General features: G+C 44.6%; 1 protein-coding gene across 2 annotated transcripts in view; it reads left to right on the top strand.

Moving 5' to 3' along the window:
- The window catches only part of lamb2 (laminin, beta 2 (laminin S)), a 231545-nt gene that overhangs the window by 193142 nt on the left and 16384 nt on the right, over positions 1–22019 (top strand). For both annotated transcript variants that reach the window (XM_041192265.1, XM_041192264.1), the window contains 7 exons: positions 5704–5928; positions 7248–7465; positions 8929–9025; positions 13163–13535; positions 13868–14052; positions 17589–17830; positions 18743–18946. In XM_041192265.1, the coding sequence (XP_041048199.1) occupies positions 5704–5928; positions 7248–7465; positions 8929–9025; positions 13163–13535; positions 13868–14052; positions 17589–17830; positions 18743–18946 (1544 nt within the window). The remainder of the gene's footprint in view (positions 1–5703; positions 5929–7247; positions 7466–8928; positions 9026–13162; positions 13536–13867; positions 14053–17588; positions 17831–18742; positions 18947–22019) is intronic.

Here is a 22019-nt window from a genome sequence, read left to right as displayed (position 1 = left end):
GTTCAAGAATTTTGCACCTTCTGTGCCCTTCACACTGTTCATATCCCAATTGATATTCAAGAAGTTGAAGTCCCCAACTATTACTGCCATATTGTTTTTGCACTCAGAAATTTGCCTACGTATTTGCTCATCTAACTCCCTTCCACTATTTGGGGGTCTATAGTACACTCCTAGCAGTGTGGCTGCCCCTTTTTTATTTCTGAGCTCAACCTATCCTGCAAGCAGACTTTAGGGAGTTAGGCAGGAAATTGAAAAGCAGGACTGCAAAGGTAGTAATCTCCGGATTATATCCGGTGCCACACAGTAGTGAGTGTACGGACAGAAGGATAGAGCAGATGAAAGTGTGGCTGGAGAGATGGTGCAGGAGGGAAGGCTTTAGATTCCTGGGACCATTTCTGGGGTAGGTGGGACCTGTATACGTTGGACCGGTTACATCTGAACAGGAACGCGACCAACATCCTCGCAGGGAAGTTTGCCAATGCTTTTGGGGTGGATTTAAACTAAATTGGAGGGGGATGGGATCCTGAAACGTAGTTCGGAGGGTAGAGAAACTGAGATGGAATTAGAAGTTAAAACGCTAGTGAATGAGTCTGGAAGGCAGAGGAAACATAGGCTAGATAAGGAAGAAGTGAATTTAGCAAGGCTAAATGGAATATATTTTAATGCAAGGAGTTTGAGGAATAAGACAGACGCCCTGTCGGCACAGATAGGCACATGGGAGTATGATATCATAGCTATTACTGAGACTTGGCCAAAAGGGCAGGATCAGCAGCTCAACACTCCTGGTTATAGGGTATTCAGGCGAGATAGAGAGGGGGATAGAAGAGGAGGGGGGGTCGCAATATTGATTAAGGAATCAATTATAGCAGTGAGGAGGAGGATGTCCCGGAAGGATCATCAAATGAGGCCAAATGGGTAGAAGTAAAAAACACAGAAGGCCAGAATATTACACTCACGGGGCGGGCATGCGCCTGACCTGAACGAGTGTAACATGACATGCGATGGCATCAGGTGAGCTTATGGCACTGCACCCATGTGTGCCGCATCACGTCATGGCTGCTCACTGGGGCTGCCACCTCCTCCCATGCCCTCTTGGTGAGGTGCAGTGACCTCCTCCTCCCACCCCTGCAGACAAAGGTGTCCCTCCTGGCAGCCATCTCCTCCAGGAGGACAGAAAAGTAGGGACTGAGTGCCCACCCGACCTGCCCTCCTGTCTGCTGTGTCCAGCCGCACTCAGGTCCATAGTGAAGGTTCAGGGAACATCCTCCGTGGCAGCCTTCCTGGGCCGCTTTTAAACCAGCCGCTGGGTCACCATTGGGACTGGCGGCCGACAGTCTCTTGTCCCCGCTTGGCCCTTCCTGGCCAGTGCGGAGCCGCGTTTCATGCTGGGCGGGTCTTAATTGGCCCGCCAGTGCGAAATTGCGGTAGGAGCCCAATCACGGGTGGCAATCCATTTCGCAGCCGTTCCCAGGCTCGCCTGCCACGCCTGCCTGATGAAGGGAAAATCCTGCCCTATATCCAGGGATGCTGAGCTGCCATTTTTGCTCCTCTTTAAGCCAAGTTTCTGTTATAGTGATAATATCATGCTGCCATGTATCTATCTGTGTCCTCAGCTCATTGGCTTTATTTGCTATATTGCTTGCATTTACTTATATACCTTTCAACACTGCCAAATTCCTGTGCTGTACACTTTTTAACCTGTGCTGGTTCTGTCTTTCAAAGTCACTCATTAATTCTCCATCTCCCATTCCCTGCGCTGAATTTACCTTCAGGTCCCCATCCCCCTGCCAATCTAATTTAAATCACCACCCCTCCCAACCACAGAACTAGCAAATCTCCCCACAAGGATATCCGTCCCAGTCCTGTTTAGGTGTAGACCGTCTGGCTTGTACAGGTCCCACCTTCCCCAATGCCTCAGAAATCTGATGACCTCCCTTCTACACTAGTTTTCCAGCCACTTGTTCAATTGCTCAGTTCTCCTATTTCTAAACTTACTAGCACATGGGACTGGGAGTAATCCTTAGATTACTGCTTTCAAGGTCCTGCTTTTCAATCTGCTTTCAGGACCCCATCCCCTTTCCTAGCTAAGTCATTGGTACCAACATGGACCATGACCTCTGGCTGATCATCCTCCCCCCAGAAGAAGGTCCTGCAGACGCTCTATGATGTCCTTGACCCTGGCACCAGTGAGGCAACATACCATCCTGGAGTCACATCCACAGCCACAGAAATGCCTGTCTGTTCTCCGAAATGACAAATCCCCTATCACTACCGCTCTTCCCCTCTTCTTCCACACCTCCTGTACAGCAGAGCTATCTGGCTCTGACTGCACTCCTCCGAGGAACCAACGCCCTCACCAGTATCCAAAACGAAAAATTGATTGGTGAGCAGGACCCCAGGGTACTCTTGCATTACCTGCGTAGTTCTCTTGGACTGCCAGATTCCCTTTCTGCCTCCAGGCTCCTAAGCTATAGTGTGACTATCTCTCTGTATGTGCTATCTGAGTAATTCTCAGCCTCTTGGATGTGCCACAGTGACTTCAGCCACCGTTGTAGTTCCGAAACCCTGAGCTCAAGGCTCTGCAGCTGGTGACACTTCTGCGCATGTAGTCATCTAAGATACTGGTAGCGTCCAAGACTTCCCACATATTACCATAAGACGTAGGTGCAGAAGTAGGCCATTTGGCCCATCGAGCCTGCACCACCATTCAATGAGATCTGATAATCCTCAACTCCACTTTCCTGCCTTTTCCCCATAACCCTTGATTCCCTTCCTGATTAAAAATCTGACTATCTCAACCTCGAATATACTTAATGACACAGCCTCTACAGCCCTCTACAGTAAAGAATTCCACAGACTCACCACCCTCTCAGAAAAGAAATTCCTCCTCATCTCTGTCTTAAAGGGGCACCCATTTACTCTTAGATTATGCCCTCTGGTCCCAGACTCTCCCACAAGAGGAAACAGCCTCTCAGCATCTAAAACAAAAACAGAATTACCTGGAAAAACTCAGCAGGTCTGGCAGCATCGGCGGAGAAGAAAAGAGTTGACATTTCGAGTCCTCATGACCCTTCATGTTTTGGATTTCCAGCATCCGCAGTTTTTTGTTTTTATCTCTCAGCATCTACCCTGTTAAGCCCATAAGAATCTTATTTGTTTCAATAAGGTCACCTCTCATTCTTCTAAACTCCAGTGAGTACAGGCCCAATCTACTCAATCTCTCCTCGAAGAAAATCAGTCCATACCCGGGATCAACCTAATCAATCTTCTCTGGACTGCCTCCAATCTCAGTAAATCTTTCCTTAGATAAGGGGACCAAAACTGTTCACAGTATTCTAGGTGTGGTCTAACTAGTACCTTATATAGTTTTGGCAAGACTTCCCTATTTTTATACTCCTTTCCCTTTGAAATAAAGGCCAACATTCCACTTGCCTTACCTATTATCTACCGAATATGTATGCTAGCTTTTTGTGATCCATGTACGAAGACCCCCAAATCCCTCTGTGCTGTAGCATTCTGCAGTCCTTCTCCATTTAAATAATATTCTGCTCTCTGTTCTTCCTGCCAAAATACATAACCTCACATTCTCCTCATCTCTGTCTTAAATAAACGACCCCTTATTTTTAAACCATGACCCCGAGTTCTAGATTCTCCCACAAGAAGAAACATTCTCTCCACATCCACTCTCTTAAGACCGCTCAGGATCTTAAAGGTTTCAATCAAGTTGTCTCTTACTCTTCTAAACTCCAGTGGATACAAGCCTAACCTGGCCAACCTTTCCTCATAAGACAACCCACCCATCCCTGGTATTAGCTTAGTAAACCTTCTCTGAACTGCCTCTAACGCATTTACATCATTCTTTAAATAAGATGACCAGTACTATACACAGTACTGCAGATGTGGTCTCACTAGTGCCCTGTACAACTGAAACATAACTTCCCTACTTTTGTATTCAATTCATCTTGTGATAAATGATAACATTCTATTAGTTTTCCTAATTACTTGCTGTACCTGCATACTAGTCTTTTGTGATTCATGCACTAAGACACCCAGATCCCTCTGAATCTCAGGGTCTGCAATCTCTCACCGCTTAGATAATATGCCTTTTTTTATTCTCCCTGCCAAAATGAACAATTTCACATTTGCCCACATTATACTCCATTTACCAGGTCTTTGCCCACTCACTTAACCTATCTATCTTTGGAGCCTCCTTATGTCCTCTTCACAACTTTCCTACCAATCTTTATGTCATTAGCAAATTTAGCAACCGTACCATCTGCCCCTTCATCCAAGTCATTTATATAAATTGTGAAAAGTTGAGGCCCCAACACTGATCCCTGTGGCCCACCACTCATTACATCCCGTCAACCAGAAAAAGACCCATTTATGGCTACCCTCTGTTTCCTGTTAGCTGGCCAATCTTCTCCCCATACCAACATGTTACCCCCTACACCATGAGCTTTTATTTTCACAAATAACCTTTATTGGCACCTTATCAAATGACTTCTGGAAATCTAAATACAGTACATCCACTGGTTCCCCTTTATCCACAACACATGTGACTCCTTCAAAGAACTCCAATGAAATAGTTAAATGTGATTTCCCTTTGACATGTTGACTCTGCTTAATTGCCTTAAACTTTTCTAAGTGCCCTGCTACAAAATCTTTAATAATAGCTTCTAACGTTTTCCCTCTGACAGATGTTAAGCTGACTGGCCTGTAGTTTCTTGTTTTCTGTCTCCCTCCAATTTTGAATAAAGTCTTTGGGTTTCTAGATCTTCCTTTACCCGAGACCTCCCCTCTATTAGTTTAAAGCCTTGTCCACAGCTTTAGTTAGATGATTGGCCAGGACACTGGTCCCAACCCGGTTCAAGTGTATCCCATCCCAACAGAATAGCTCACTCTTCCCTGAGTACTAATGCCAGTGCCCCAATAATTAAAACTGCTTCTTCCCACACCACTCCTTGAGCCATGTGTTTAATTCTCTAGCGATAAAAACAAAAAAACTGCGGATGCTGGAAATCCAAAACAAAAACAGAATTACCTGGAAAAACTCAGCAGGTCTGGCAGCATCGGCGGAGAAGAAAAGAGTTGACATTTCGAGTCCTCATGACCCTTCGACAGAACTTGAGTTCGAGTCCAAGAAAGAGTTGAAATATAAGCTGGTTTAGCTCTCTAATCTGCTTGATCCCATGCCAATTTGCACATGGCTCAGGTAACGATCCAGAGATGATCGCCTTTGATGCTCTGCTTTTTAATTTGGTCAAACTTCACTATGACAGTTGGAGAATTTAATTTCAGTTTTAAAAATAAGGAAATAAAAATCTGGTATCAGTGAAAGTGACCATGAAGGGGCCAGATTGTCATTTAAATCACAACTGGTTCACTAATGCCCCATGGGGGAAGGAAATCAGCCATCATTCCCTGGTCTGGCCTAGATATGATTCCAGTTTCAAGCCAACATGTTTGAATGTTAACTTCCTGCTGAAGTGGTCGAGCAAGTCGATCAGTTATATCAAAGCCGTTACCAGTGGCTCAAGAAGGTGGCCCATCACTACCAGCTCAGGGTAACTAGAGATGGGCAATAAATGCTGGCCTAGCCAATATCTGCCACTCGCATATTGAGAAGGAATTGTTTTTAAATTGGAGAAAAATAAAGCATTAAGAGAAAAGCTAAAATCTCTCCTTCGTTTCTGTTGACAGGTTCTCGGTGTGAAGAATGTGCACCTGACTACTATGGTAACCCTTTGCTACCAGGCGGTAGGTGTTTGCCCTGCCAGTGCCACAACAATATTGATGTCAACGATCCCCAGTCATGTGATCGACAGACGGGTCAGTGCTTGAAGTGCCTGTACAACACGGAGGGGTGGCACTGTGAGCATTGTCGGCTGGGTTACTATGGTGACGCTTCCCGACGCCGCTGCAGAAGTAAATTTTACATTTTGGTATATAAGAGGTGATGTTAGGGAGAATTGCTTCTACCCAGCCAGTTGTTGTGAATGTGCTGCCTGAAAGAGTGGTGAAGGAAATTCAGTCATAAATTTCAAAAGGGAATTTGATAAATACTGTAAAAGGAAACATTTGCAGGTGTATGGGTAAAGAGTGGGGGGGGGGGGTGGTTTTAATTGGAAAGCCCTACAAAAGAGCTGTCAAAAGCACGATGGACCGAAGGGCTTCTTTGTGTGCTGCACAGTGACCCAGAATTTGTTCCCCAAATTATGGTGAGATTAATGGTGCTTCTTGTTACTAATGTGTCAATCATCCAGCAACTTGCGGCAACAAAGAGATACCCATGAGTTGAGCACTATTACAAAACTAAAATACTGCGGATGCTGGAAATCTGAAACAAAAACAAAAAATGCTGGAAATGCTCAGCAGCTCAGGCAACATCTATAGAAGGGAAACAGAGTTAACATTTCAGGGTGGTGACCAATTCAGCTGAAGTTCTGATGCTGCCTGACCTGCTGAGCATGTCCAGCATTTTCGTTTTTACCCCATGAGTTGAGAATTGCCACAAATTCCTTGACGATTTGTGTTGTTCCACTGACATCCTCACAAAAATGACAGCTTGTCCTCAACCTTCCTGTGAATTCCAAGGAATTGCTGTATTTGTACATTAGTTACCCATTAAACTCACCACAGAAGGTTAGGGCTGGAACTTAACAATATAAGGACATTTACAATTACAGTCTGCCTCTCCAGTTCAGTGGGGAGAACATTTAAACAGTGGAGTCTCATTCCTGCAGGTAGCAACTTGTTCCTAGACTTTTCTTGAAGTTTTTAGATATTTTCCTACTTTTCTTTTCTCTTTTTTTCTCTAATTCAAATCTTTCTTTCCCTCTCTTTGTATATCTTTCTGGACCTGATTTGATTCTAATTCACCCTACTTACTGCTCTGCCATTCCTATTTCTTTCTCAATCATTGATCACATTGGTTAAGGAGAGAGACTGTTGGTCCCGTGGCTCACTGAGGTCCCAATGTCCTGTTTGCCCTCGTTGTACTGTTAGCTGTTCACACTTGCAACAACTTACAGCACAAAATATATTTGAGTTGAAAAGTGAGGGCAAATATCAAACTCTCGGGGAACGCTCTATGATGCCCCATTCCAGCAAATTCTGGACCAGTGTATTTGTGACATGTGCCAAATTGTAAAATGTAAGTTTTATGATTGGTCAAAATGAGATAATTAATTGAAGATTGCTTTTAATCCATTGTTTTTACTAAATAGTGTTTTGTTGCTTGGCAGAGTGTACATGTAATCATCTGGGCACCAGACGTGACCAATGCCCAACAAAGGATGAATGTGCGTGTGATAGAAGCACAGGGCAGTGCTCCTGTCTGCCCAACGTGATGGGTCAAAACTGCGATCACTGTGCCCCAAACTACTGGAACCTGGACAGTGGGTCAGGGTGTGTGCCTTGTAGGTGTGCTAACATCAATTCCTTCACCTCCAACTGTAATGAGGTGAGTCAGGAGCACAAATCAAAGTTGCTGCAAAAATGTAAATTCAGACTGGGCGACACTGAGCTAATAGACCACTGCAGGAGCAATATCCTGTCCGTTCTGAGATTATTCTACCCAGTTTAATGCCCCATGGCTGCCTCTGAGTCAGTATGTTGTAGGTTCAGTCAGAAGGTCGTGAGTCCAATTCTCACTCCAGGATTTCACTCCAGGACTTGAGCACAAAAATCCAGGCTGACACTCCAGTGCAGTACTGAGAGGATGCTGCAGTGTCTGAGGAGCCGTTATTCAGGTGCGTATTTAAACTGAGGTCCTGAGCTGCCCTCTCAGGAGGAATTAAAAGATTTCTTGGTATTATTTGAAAAAGAGCAAGGGAATTCCCTAGTGTCTTGGCCATTATTTATCCCTCAATCAACATCACACAAACAGATTATCTGGTTATTATCAAATTGCTGTCTATGGGATCTTGCTGTACGCAAATTGGTTTCCATGTTTCCTACATTATAACAGTGATTTCATTTCAAAATCACTTCATTACTGTAAAGTTCTTTGGCACTCCTGCAGTCATGAAAGGAGCTATATAAATGCATATTTTTCAAGACCCTCTCCAACTACTCAAACAGATTATCTAGGCCGGTACTGAGGGGGTGCTGCAATGGTAAATGTGCCATCTTTCTGGTGTGATGCTAAATCGAGGTTCCTGTCTGTATGTCAAAGCGGATGTGAGAGATTTGTGTAGCAGAGGAGTTCTCCCAATATTCTGGTCAACACTCATTCTTCAACCAGCAGCACCAGAAGCAGATTCTCTGGTCTTTTTTTTTCCATTCACTGGATGTAGACATTGCTGGCAAGGCCAACAGTTATTGTCCATTCCTAGTTGCCCTTGCAAAGGTGGTGAGCCTTGGGTCTTGATTCGCTACAGTCTGTGTGATGAAAGTGCTCCCTCAGTGATGTTAGGCTCCAGGATTTTGACCCAGTGACGATGAAAGAACAGCTAATATACATTGTTCTGTACGTGCCCGAATCTACTACCCTTGCTCCTGACCAGTGGTTGGTGTTTACCAGATTTTTGTTTTGCACCAATCTCTCCCATGTATAGTGGCACAGAATGGGAAAGAATACAATTGCAAGTCCTGCTCCAAATTTGATCCAGGGAGGTACAAGAGGAGACACCAGAATCACTGAGAATGAGGGGAAAGATCAGAATTTGGGAGTGTCTTAGTCAACCAATAATCCAGTTTCTTACGGGGCTGGTTAAAGGGAAGATTGTGGCAACAGAGAACTGTCTATACCTGCCCTCACACAGAGAGATGACCAGCCAGACAGAGAAAGGAAAAGTGGGAAGAAAGAAAGGAAAATGCCTCAAATCTTCATGCACAGTATGGAATATCTGACAAAATTGAGAATGATTTGAAATGTATTGGATTCGTTTCTGAGGGTGATTTGTATTTTCTTTTTCTTTTCAGTTCACTGGTCAGTGTCAATGCCGCCCTGGGTTTGGGGGTCAGTCTTGCACAGACTGCCAGGAGAACTACTGGGGTGATCCCAATGTGCAGTGTCGAGGTGAGCAGCTGTCTGAGCACTGATTCTATAGAGAGCATTACCGACAGGGCTTAGGCCACAATTCCTCTCTTTCCGTATTTTAATTAAAAAACAGGCACTCCAGCACTGGTCTTTTGGACAAGCTGTTAAACTGAGGCCCCATCTGCTCTCTTTACTGGATATAAAACACTTCTGTGAGTGTTTGATAGAACAGTGGTAATTAGATGAGGTCCACAGGTATGTCTCTCCATTAGAGAAAGACAATTGGTTATATAGCTTGAGGGGCACCACTCCACAAGCATGGAGCAAGGAGGCAGCCTCCATGAACTACCACAGCTGATACAGGGATTGAGCCTGTGCTGTTGTCGTCATTCTGCATCACACTCTAGCCATCTGAGCTAACCAACCCCCACTAACAATGGATGGAACAATGTAAACTCTGTATCTAAACCTTGCTGCACCTATCCCAGGAGAGTTTGATGCTGATACAGGGTTTCCAAGATCAAGAGTGTTCCAATCCCCAGCACTAATATCCTTTGTATTGAGCACAAAAATTCAATTGATATCCTGCCGATTCATGATTTGTACCGTTGGAAATTTATATGGCATTTCAGACATGAGTTTAGCAGGTAATTAGAAATTGCTGTACCATGCCTCAGCACAGGCTGACCCAGCTCAAACATATGAGGGCCAATTTTCCCATCACCTCTCTCCAGGCAGTGGATAGGACGGTGTTTCCAAAGGACACTGTGCCTGTGTAGGTCTTGATCTGCCGGCCTCCACTGCCCAGAGCTGAAGTGGGACAGGTGTACAATATGACCTGGTCACCAGCATCGGCACATTGGGATGATGCCATGCGGAAGGTCCCAAAGTATAAAGATTCAGTGGGCAAAAAGAAAAGCTCAGCTGTTTGGGAAACTGTCGGGACACCTCGAACCCTCTGCTGGTTTTTAGCAGCATCCCTGCATTGAGAGGTTTGGAAGGTGGGCCAGGAACCTTCCTCCTCCCAGTCTGATTTCAATAGCAAAAATGCATCTGCACCAATTACAGCTCCACCTGTAATAGATAGCTCCAGATATCCCAGGGCATTGTACCAGGTTTGAAGATTTGGCATGTTGAACCTTCTCCCCTTCCCCAGGCTCTGCAGAAAGAAAAACTGGACCTACCGGGTTTTATTAATGATTTTTATCATTCATTTTTGCTTTTGTTCTGACAGTTTCAGCAGTGGCTTAGTGGGTAGTAATTTTCCTCTTGCTTCTAAGTCAGAGGGCCAGGTTTAAATTCCCATTTCACAAACCTGAATCCATAATCTATGCTGACACTCATGTTGCCAGTACTGAGGGAGTGCTACACAGTTGGCTGTGTGCTTTTTGATTGAAATGCTAAACTGAGGCTGTCAGCACTCTCGGGTGGAAGTAAAAGATCCCACAGCCACCATTTCAGAGAAGAGCCCTTGTATGCTGGCCAACATATTTCCATTAACCAGCATCACAGAAACAGATTAACTGATTATTATCTCTTTTTAAAAATTCATTCATGGGATGAGAGCGTCCCTGGCTAGGCCAACATTTATTGCCCATCCCTAGCTGCCCTTGAGAAGGTGGTGGTGAGCTGCCTTCTTAAACCGCTGCCGTCCATGTGGTGTAGGTACACCCACAGTGCTGTTAGGGAGGGAGTTCCAGGATCTTGACCCAAAACAGTGAAGGAACGGCAATATATTTCCAAGTCAGGATGGTGAGTGGCTTGGAGGGGAACTTGCAGGTAGCGGTGTTCCCAACTGTCTGCTGCCCTTGTCCTTCTAGATGGTATGGTTGTGGTTTTGGAAGGTGCTGTCTAAGGAATCACAGAATCACAGTGCAGAAGAGGCCCTTCGGCCCATCGAGTCTGCACCGACACGTGAGAAACAACTGACCTACCTACCTAAACCCATTTATCAGCACTTGGCCCATAGCCTTGAATGTTATGACGTGCCAAGTACTCATCCAGGTACTTTCTAAAGGATGTGAGGCAACCCGCTTCCACCACCCTCCCAGGCAGCGCATTCCAGACCCTCACCACCCTCTGGGTAAAAAGGTTTTTCCTTACATCCCCCCTAAACCTCCTGCCCCTCACCTTGAACTTATGCCCCCTTGTGACTGACACTTCAACTAAGGGGAACAGCTGCTCCCTATCCACCCTGTCCATGTCCCTCATAATCTTGTACACCTCGATCAGGTCGTCCCTCAGTCTTCTCTGCTCCAACGAAAACAACCCAAGAAGTTTGGTGAATTTCTGCAGTGCATCTTGTAGATGGTACACACTGCTGTTACTGTACATTTTTGGCAGAGGGAATGAAAGTTTGTCGATGGGGTGCCAATCAAGCTTCTTGAATGTTGTAAAGCTGCGCTCAAACATGCAAGTGGAGAGTATTCCATCACACTCCTGACTTGTGCCTTGTAGATTGTGGACAGGCTTTGTGGAGTCAGGATGTGAATTACTCGCCACAGGATGCCTAGCCTGTGACCTGCTCTTATAGCTACAGTATTTATATGGCAAGTCCAGTTCAGTTTTCTGGTCAGTGGTAACCCCCAGGATGTTGTTAGTATGAGATTCAGTGATGGTAATGCCATTGAATGTCATGGGCGATGGTTAGAATCTCTCTTGTTGGAGATGGTCATTACCTGGCACTTGTGTAGTATGAAAGTTACTTGCTACTTGTCAGCCCAAGCCTGGATATCGTCCAGGTTTTGCTGCATTTGGACACAGACTGCTTCAGTATCTGAGGAGTCGCGAATCATCAGCGAACATCCCTACTTCTGACCTTATGATGGAAGGAAAGTAATTGATGAAGCAGCTGAAGATGGTTGGGCCCAGGAACTCCGAGGAACTCTGCAGTGATGTCCTGGAGCTGAGATGATTGATCTCCAACAACCATCTTCCTTTGTGCTAGGTATGATTCCAACCAGTGTAGAGTTTTCTCCCTGATTCCCATTGACTCCAGTTTTGCTAGGGCTCCTTGATGCCACACTCAGTCAAATGCTGCCTTGATGTTGAGGGCAGTCACTCTCACCTCACCTCGGGAATTCAGCTCTTTTGTTCAGGTTTGAACCAAGGTTGTAATGAGGTCAGGAGCTGAGTGGCCCTGGCGGAACCCAAACTGAGTATTAATGAGCAGGTTATGGTTAAGCAAGTGCTGCTTGATAGTACTGTTGATGACCTCTTCCATTGCTTTACTGATGATCGAGAATAGACTGATGGAGCGGTAATTGGCCGGGTTGGATTTGTCCTGCTTGTTGTCTATAGGACATGCCTGGGCAATTTTTCACATAGCCGGGTAGATGCCAGTGTTGTAGCTGTACTGGAACAGCTTGGCTAGGGGCGCGGCAAGTTCTGCAGCACAAGTCTTTAGTACTTTGCCAGAATATTGTCAGGACCCATAGCCTTTGCAGTATCCAGTGCCTTTAGCTGTTTCTTGATATCATGTGGAGTGAATCGAATTGGCTGAAGACTGGCATCTGTGATGTTGGGACCTCTGGGGGAGGCTGAGATGGATCATCCACTCAGCACTTCTGAGTGAAGATTGTTGCGAGTGCTTCAGTCTTATCTTTTGCACTGATGTGCTGGGCTCCCCCATCATTGAACCTCCTCCCCCAGTGAGCTGTTTAATTGTACCACCGCTATTTATGACTGGATGTGGCAGGACTGCAGAGCTCAAATCTGATCCGTTGGTTGTGGAATCGCTTAGCTCTCTATACCACTTGCTGTTTATGGCTGTTTGGCACACAAGTAGTCCTGTGTTGTAGCTTCACCAGGTTGACACCTCATTTTGGGTATGCCTGGTGCTGATCCTGGAATGCCCTCCTGCACTCTTCATCTCATTGCTGTTTGTGGGATCTTGCTGTGCACAAATTGGCTGCAGTATTTCCTACGTTACAACAGTGACTACATTTCAAAAAAATACATAATTGGCTGTAAAACGCTTTGGAATTTCCTGAAGTGATGATAAGGCACTTTGGAAACGGGAGTTCTGTCCCTATCTGTATAGGGAAGCCTCTGATATCTCAGGACATTGTACCTCGGGCTGGTACAGCTGACATATCATGTCTCCTTTGCTTTCCCCAGGGACTCCAGAGGGGTTTTATTAGTAATTTTCTCATTTTCTCCTTTTCATTATCCTAGTGTGTGACTGTGACCGTCAAGGCATTGAGATAAGCCAGTGTGATCGAGCAACTGGGCATTGCATGTGCCGCCAAGCGGTTTCTGGGGTGCGCTGTGACAAGTGCGCCCGTGGATTCTCAGGACAGTTCCCAGACTGCTACCCTTGCCACCAGTGTTTCGGAGACTGGGATCGCATCGTGCAGGACTTGGCGGCTCAGACCAGGCGTCTGGCTGAGCGAGCAGGTGAAATTCAGCTAACCGGAATCAGCGGCTTTTACGAAAGTAACTTCCGCATCCTGGAGGAAAAGTTGCTGCAAGCTCAGAGAATTGTAAATGCGCGAAATGCAACCTCTGTAGCAGTGGCTGAGCTCATGAAACTGATAAGTGATCTTCGGTGAGTGACTCGTTCTCTGCATGTAAATATTCCCCACACCTCCAGTGATTTTGAATCAAAGCAATGAGAAAGGGTTCTGTAGATTCTTTATAGAAAATTCAAAGTTCAAGTGATTCTCAAGTAATGAATTTAAATATCCCCGGCTATATAATAATAAAGGATAATTCTGTAAGTGATAATTAAGGGCAACGGGGTTTAGCAGGAGAATGGGATTAGACTGGCTGGGATATTAAAGGGTGTGGGGAGCGATCAGGAGAATGGGATTAGACTGTGTGAAATGACCAACCTTTCCTAATCTGAAACTGAAAGCCAAGTTTCAAATTTTCTTCCAGGAACAAAATTACTGCGACCACGGACATTTTGAATGGACTTGAAGACGTTCTTACTGCAGTGCAAAACCAGAACAGTGGTGCCAGTGTTGAACTGAGTAACCTGGAACGTGAAGCAAGAGCTCTAAATCTCTCCACCAAGGAGCTGTCCAGACAGCTTGACATACTGAAACACTCCAACTTCCTTGGTAAGCACTTGCCCCTCTTCCCCACATGAGCACATGGGTAGTTTAACTGTGTTGGTTCATTGATGGCTGACTGACTTGATGCAGCGACATATGATGTGACACTAAACTAACTCGAAGAGGAAGGTCTGCAGGTTCAAGCCCTAATCTGAGGGCTGATCTGATTGAGGTGTTTAAAATATGAAAAGGATTTAAGATGGCAGATAGATAGAAACTATTTCGTCTGATGAAGGAATCAGAACAAGGGGGCTTAATCTTAAAGTTAGAACTAGACTGTTCATAGGAACATAGAAACAGGAGGAGGCCATTCAGCCTATCGAGCCTGGTTTGCCATTCAATACAACCATGGCTGATCATCCACTTCAATGCCTTTATCCCACACTATCCCCTTACCCCTTTATGTCTTAGTAAGTTAGAAATCTGTCAATCGCTGCTTTTAACATACTCAATGATTGTGCTTCCATAGCCCTCTGGGTTAAAGAATTCCAAAGATTCACAACACTCTGAGTAAAAAAAGATTCTCCTCATCTTGGTCCTAAATGGCTCCCCCCTTATTTTGAAACTGTATCCCCTGGTTCTAAACTCCACAATCAGGGGAAACATCTTATCTGCATCTACCCTGTCTATCCCTTTAAGTATTTTGTAGGTTCAGTAGGGAAATCAAGAAGCACTTGATCACCCAAAGGGATATAAAAAAAAACCTACAAGTCATTCCTCCTGAAGGCTGTGGATCCTGAAGACTGGGTTTGTTAGATTTTTGTTGGGTAAGAGTATCAGTGAATATAGAGCACAGGTGGCTAAATGGAGTTATCAACAGATCAGCCATGATCTAACTGAATGGCGGAGCAGGCTCTAAGGGTTGAATGACCTCTTCCTGCTCCTATGGTCTCTGCTGAGTTGAGATAATCTTATCTTGGGCCTTGTAGGAACACAACTTGCTTCACCAGCCCTTAAAAATCATCCAGGTTTCCCACTCCTGACTGATATCCAGTGACCCTCTAATGGAATGTGCATAACATAAATGTTATAACGTGCATCATAACCCCAGATGGAGCTCTTCAGCCGTGCCTCTGAGCCAAAGCTCCGGGTTCAAGTCTCACCCCAGGACATGTTGGCCATGATGGAATGTTTATGACATGGTTGAAACAGATTGTTAATCGGTCTGTTAATTCTTCCAACACTTCCTCACTATTCCTTAAAGGGGAAAAGACAACTTTGTGTGATGATCTGAAATACTAAGTCCCAGGAACTGGGTTCATACTGCCCCATACTCACTTCTTTCTCCACCAACAGAGATTTTCATTGACACACCTTATCCTCTTCAAAATAATTAATTGGCTATGCTTCTCACGCCATGGTATTCCCAACCTTCAACAAGTTCCACCTTTAGCCATCATGGCCTGGTACCTGGCATTCTCTTCCTGAATGCCTTCATCTTATTACACCAATGCCACATTCAGAAGACCTTGTGCATCTTATTACATAAAAGTAAAAGCAAAATACTGCGGATGCTGGAAATCTAGAACAAAAACAAAAATACCTGGAAAAACTCAGCAGGTCTAACACCGTCTGCGGAGAGGGATACAGTTGATGTTTTGCGTCCGTATGACCCTTCATCAGATTACATTAAAGGTTGTTTACAAATCCAAACTGTAGTTGCTAACTCACTTTCCTACCCAAATCTCCTGAAAGCCCATTTTGAAAGTCATATCTGGTTTTAGTGACTGGAAGCCAGTGTCTAGTGGCGTACCACAGGGATCTGTGCTGGGTCCCCTATTATTTGTCATTTATATAAACAACATAGATGACTAAGTGGGGGGTAGGATTAGTAAGTTTGTGGATGACTCAAAGATTGGCCGGGTGGTTAACAATGAGGTTGAGTGTCTTGGGCTACAGGAAGATATAGTCAAATGGGCAGATAAGTGACAGATGGGATTTAACCCTAAAAAGTGTGAGGTGATACACTTTGGAAGGAGTAATTTGACAAGGAAGTATTCAATGAATGGCATGACACTAGGAAATTCTGAGGAACAAAGAGACCTTGGCGTGTGTGTCCATAGATCTCTAAAGGCAGAGGGGCATGTTAGTGGGGTGGTGAAAAAGGTATATGGGACACTTGCCTTTATCAATCGAGGCATAGATTACAAAAGTAGGGAGGTCATGTTGGAGTTCTATAGAACCTTAGTGAGGCCACAGCTGGAGTACTGTGTGCAGTTCTGGTCGCCACATTATAGGAAGGATGTGATTGCACTGGAGGGGGTGCAGAGAAGATTCACCAGGATGTTGCCTGGGATGAAACATTTAAGTTATGAAGAGAGGTTGGATAGACTTGGGTTGTTTTCGTTGGAGCAGAGAAGACTGAGGGGCGACCTGATCGAAGTGTACAAGATTATGAGGGGCATGGACAAGGTGGATAGGGAGCAGCTGTTCCCCATAGTTGAAGGGTTAGTCACAAGGGGGCATAAGTTCAAGGTGAGGGGCAGGAGGTTTAGGGGGGGATGTGAGGAAAAACCTTCTTACCCAGAGGGTGGTGACGGTCTGGAATGCACTGCCTGGGAGGGTGGTGGAGGCAGGTTGCCTCACATCCTTTAAAAAGTACCTGGATGAGTACTTGGCACGTCATAACATTCAAGGCTATGGGCCAAGTGCTGGTAAATGGGATTAGGTAGGCGGGTCAGGTGTTTCTCATGTGTCGGTGCACACTCGATGGGCCGTAGGGCCTCTTCTGCACTGTGATTCTGGTTGCCAGTCTGTTATAATGGTTGCTTTGAGTGTTTGACGTACCACATAGAATTTACAGCACAGAACCAGGCCATTTGGCTCAATTGTTCTGTGCCAGTCTTTATGTTCCAGACTAGCCTTCTCCCACTCTACATCATCTAACCTCATCAACATATCCTTCTATTCATTTCTCCCTCATGCACTTAACTAAATTTCCCCATAAAAATATTAATGCAATTCACCTCAACCTCTCCATGTGGTAGTGGGTTCCATATTCTAACTATTCAACGGCTAATATGTTTCTTCTGAATTTCCTGTTGGATTTATTAGTCACTGTCTTATATTTATGACTCCCCCACAAGTAGAAACATTTTCAATATGTCTACCCTATCAAACCCTTTCATAATTTTAAAGACACCAACTAGGTCTTCCACTGCCTCCTCTTTTCTAGAGAAAGTTCATACTTTACTGATACTGTAGTTATATCTTCTCAGTTCTGTTGTCATCCTTGTAAATCTTGTCCACACCATCTCCAATACTTTTTGTAAAATAGAGACCAGAATTGTGCATGGTACTCAAGTTGTGAGTCTATACAAGTTTAATATAACTTCCCTACTTTTCAATTCTAATCCTCTATAAATGAACCCGAGTGCTGATTTACATTTTTCATGGCTTTAACTCACATTGCTACTCTTAGTAATTTGTACATGAGTACCCCAAAATCTCTTTGTTCCTCTACCTCATTTAAGCATTTTATTCACTTGTATTAAAGACAAATGGCATAGTCACTCCAGAGTGACATTATTTCCTCTCACCAGGTGCTTATGACAGTATACAAAGCTCTTATGATCAGTCATGCCGGGCCGAGAGGACAGTAAATGGTTCCACTGTGACCTATCCCAGTATTGTCAGTACATCATCTGGCACCCGTCGTAAGACAGAAGTCTTGATGAGAACGAGAAAGGATGATTTCTATAGGAAGAATGCTGCCAACAGGCGTGCTCTCAATGACTTGGCTGCTAAAGTACAAACATTAAACCTGAGGAACATTAATGAAAAGGTTTGTTGGATTTGTTCTCTGCTTCTTGCACTGACTCACAGAGCTGCTATTGATGGAAGTCACAAAAAGGAATTTAACATTTTTAATACTCCTTTTTGTTTCTCTGGAGTTTCAATTTCTCAATCCTGCATTCAATAGAGATAGTTGGCATGAAGCCAGAAATTCGTTGCTGGGTGAGAAGGGCAGTGAAGACCAGTTTAGGGTTGCCCCTGATTTGACTAAGGAGCAATTCAAATTTAAAAAAATAATTCTTAGTAGGTGTGGGTGTCCCTGTAAAGACCATTATTTATAATCTGTCACGAGTTGCCCCATAAGAGGTGGACCTTCATTTGGAACTGGTGCAGTCCTTGTAGGGTAGGTGCTCCCACAGTGCTCTTTGGTAGGTTGGTTCCAGAATTTTGACCCAGCGACAATGAAGGAACAGCCATGTGCCTGCTGTCCTTGTTCTTCTAGGTGGTGGAGATTTCTGGTTTGGGAACATTCCCACTCCCCTCCTTTATTCTTTATATTTTTGAGTTCCAAGATTTTGATTCAGCGATAATGAAGGAGCAGCAATGTAGTTCCTTGTCAGGATGATGTATGACTTGGAAAGGAAATTGCAGGTTGTGGTAATCCCTTGTGGATGCTGCCCCTGTCCTTCTGGGTGGGAGAGGTGACAGGCTTAATTCTTTAGGTCATGTGGCAATTGTGTCTCTAATGCTGAGGGAAGGGTTGGGTGTAAAGGAGAAATGGTTTCAAAGGCAGGTAAATGCATAAAGAGTTAAACCAGAAGTAACTTGTCTCACAACCCCACCTGTCCTGACCCAAGGGACTGGGAGCATGATTCTTGGCCACGATCTAATACCTGCAGAATGTGCTCGCATTCATTTTCAGAATTCTTGTAGAATTGATGCTAATAATTGTGCATTTCAGGTATGTGGTGCTCCTGGAGATTTACCATGCAGTGACAGCCCGTGTGGTGGGGCTGGATGTTATGAAGACGATGGGACCAGGCACTGTGGGGGTCTGAACTGTAATGGTGCAGTTGCAGTAGCTGACACTTCTCTCGATCGAGCCCAACAATCAGAAGAGGAGCTCCAGAGAGCAATGAATGAGGTGGAGGAGCTATTTCAGAAGGTGAGCAGGGAGAGAATCTGCAAATCTCAGCTGTGACAGACTTTGCTTTGTTTTCATTCTCCTGAAGGTTCGCCAGAGAGTTTCTATTTATTCTATAGAACCATAGAAAAGTTACAACACAGAAGGAACCACTCGGTCCATCTTGTCCATGCCAGCCCGAGGACACCCAGGTGTCCTTTCTAATCCCATCTTCCTGCACCCGGCCCATAGCTCTGCAGTTTACAGCACTTTAGGTGAAGATCCAGATACTTTGTAAAAGAGTTTAGAGTTCCTGCCTCTACCACCAACTTGGGCAGCGAATTCCAGACACCCACTACCCTCTGTGTAAAAAAAAAGTTCTTCCTCATGTCCCCCCTACACCTTCTGCCACTTATTTTGAATCTATGACCCCTGGTTCTAGAATTCTCATCCAAGGGAAACAATTTTATCCTGTCCACTGTATCTATTCCCCTCATAATTTTGTACACCTCAATCAAGTCACCTCTCAGCCTTCTTTGTTCTAAGGAAAATAACCCCAACCTATCCAATCTCTCCTCATAGCCACACTTTTCTAACCCTGGCAACATTCTTGTGAACCTCCTCTGCACTCTCTCCACAGCTATTACATCCTTCCTGTAATGTGGTGACCAGAACTGCACACAATACTCCAGTTGTGGCCTCACCAGTGTTTATACAATTCTAACATTATTTCCTTACTTTTATATTCTATACCTCTGCCAATGAAGGAGAGCATTCCATATGCCTTCTTTACAACCTTGACTACTTGAACTGCTGCCTTCAGGGACCTGTGTACTTGTACGCCAAGATCTCTCACTTCATCTACCCCTCTTAGTATATTCCCACTTATCGTGTAATCCCTGTAACTGTTTGACCTCCCTAAATGTATGACCTCACATTTCTCTATGTTAAAATCCATCTGCCACTTTACCGCCCACTCCACCAACCCATCTATTTTGTTTTGGAGATTATGGCTATCCTCTACACTATCCACTACTCGGCCAATCTTTGTGTCATCTGCAAATTTCCCAATCGTGCCCCCTACGTTCACGTCCAAATTGTTAATATATAACACAAACAGCAAGTGTCCCAACACCGAGCCCTGTGGAACACCACTTGAGACAACTTTCCATTCGCAAGGGCATCCATTGACCATTACCCTTTGTTTCCTGTTACAAAGCCAACCTTTTATCCAGTTTGCCACATTACCCTGAACCCCATGGGCTTTTACTTTCCTGACAAATCTGCCATGTTGGACCTTGTCAAATGCCTTGCTAAAATCCATGTACACAACATCCACTGCACTACCTTCATCAACCCTTCTTGTCACTTGCTCAAAGAATTCAATCAAATTTGTGAGGCAAGACCTTCCTTTAACAAATCCATGCTGACCATCCCTGACTAGTCCATGCCTTTCCACATGACAGTTAATCCTATCTCAGGATTGATTCTACTAATTTGCTCACCACCGATGTAAGACTAACTGGCCTATAATTGTTTGGCATTTCCTTTGATCACTTTTTAAACAACGGGACTTTCCTTTGATCCCTTTTTAAACAATGGGACTATGTTTGCATTTCTCCAGTCCTCCGGTACCTCCCGTCTATCTAGTGAAGATTGGAAAATCATCCTCAGAGCATCTGCTATCTCCTCCCTGACTTCCTTCAGCAGCCTCGGAAACAATCCATCTGGCCCTGGTGACTTATCCACTTAAGGATTTCAGCCCTTCGAGTACTTCCCCTCTCTTTATGACTATCCTGTCCAATATCTCAGTGTTCCTCCTGGATTACTATATCTACATCCTCCCTTTCCTTTGTAAACACGGAGACAAAATATTTATTCAAATTCCTTCCCACAGCCTCTGCATCTACACACAAGTTTCCATCTTCATCACTGATAGGTCCCACTTTTTCCTTAACTAACCGTTTAGCATTAATGTATTGGTAAAACATCTTCAGGTTATCTTTAACTTTACTTGCTAATCTTTTTTCATGCCCTCTCTTTGATTTCCTTTTTTACTTCGTCTCTGCACTTCCTATGTTCGTCTAGGCTATCTGGAGTGCTTAGTTCTTTGTGCCTATCATACGCTTTCTTTTTCTGTTTCTCTAGAGGAATACAGGGGAAGATCAATCAGTGGGGTCTAGATTTGGCAGTACCACTCTTATTTTTATAGGGGACATGTTTACTTTGTACAATTAGTATCTCGCTTTTTAGTGCTTCCCACTGGTTTTCCATTGTTTTATCCTCCAGCAGTGGTGTCCAGTCCACCTCAGCCAAGTCCCTTCTCATTTCTGCAAAATTTGCCTTCCCCCAGTTCAAGACTTTTACTCCTGCCTTATCTCTGTCCTTTTCCATGGCAATGCTAAATCTAACTGAATTGTGATCACTCTCCCTGATATGGTCGCCAACTGTCACTTCACCCACTTGCCCTTCTTCGTTCCCCAAGACTACGTCTAGAATTGCATCTCCTCTTGTTGGGTGTGTCACTAATTGGTTGAAAAAATTTTCCTGGACACACAGCATGAATTTTTCTCCCTCAGTGCCCCTTCCTGAGATGTGTGTGTCTCTGGCAAGGCCAACATTTATTGTTCATCTCTCATTGGCCTTGAAAATGTGGTGGTGAGCCACTTCTTTGAACTGCTGTAGTCAAGTGGTATAGGTACACCCATAGTGCTCTTAAAGAGGGAGTTCCAGGATTTTGATCCCGCGATAGTGAAGCAACAGCAATGTAGTTCCATGTCAGGATGCTGCATGACTTGGAAAGGAAATTGCAGGTGGTGGCAATCCCTTGTGTGTGTTGCCCCTGTTCTTCTGGGTGTGGGAGGTGACAGGCTTGGAAAGTGCTAAGGAACCGTGGCGAGTTGCTGCCATGAATCTTGTAGATGATACTTACAGCTGCTACTATGTGCCGTTGGTGGAGGGAGTGAATGTTTAAAGTGGTGGATGGAGTGCCAATCAAGCAGCTTGCATTGTCCTCGTGTCAAACTTCTTTAGCATGTACATTTTCAGTTTTCATTTCTAGGCTTTTCTCTCTCTCTCTCTCTCGAGCTTTTTTCTTTCTGGTGCATTTTCCCCC

This window comes from Carcharodon carcharias, chromosome 7 (genome assembly GCF_017639515.1).
Source record: "Carcharodon carcharias isolate sCarCar2 chromosome 7, sCarCar2.pri, whole genome shotgun sequence".
NCBI classification, from domain to species: Eukaryota; Metazoa; Chordata; class Chondrichthyes; order Lamniformes; family Lamnidae; genus Carcharodon; species Carcharodon carcharias.
The sequence above is the reverse complement of the archived record's forward strand: the minus strand, read 5'-3'. Positions and strand labels throughout refer to the sequence as shown.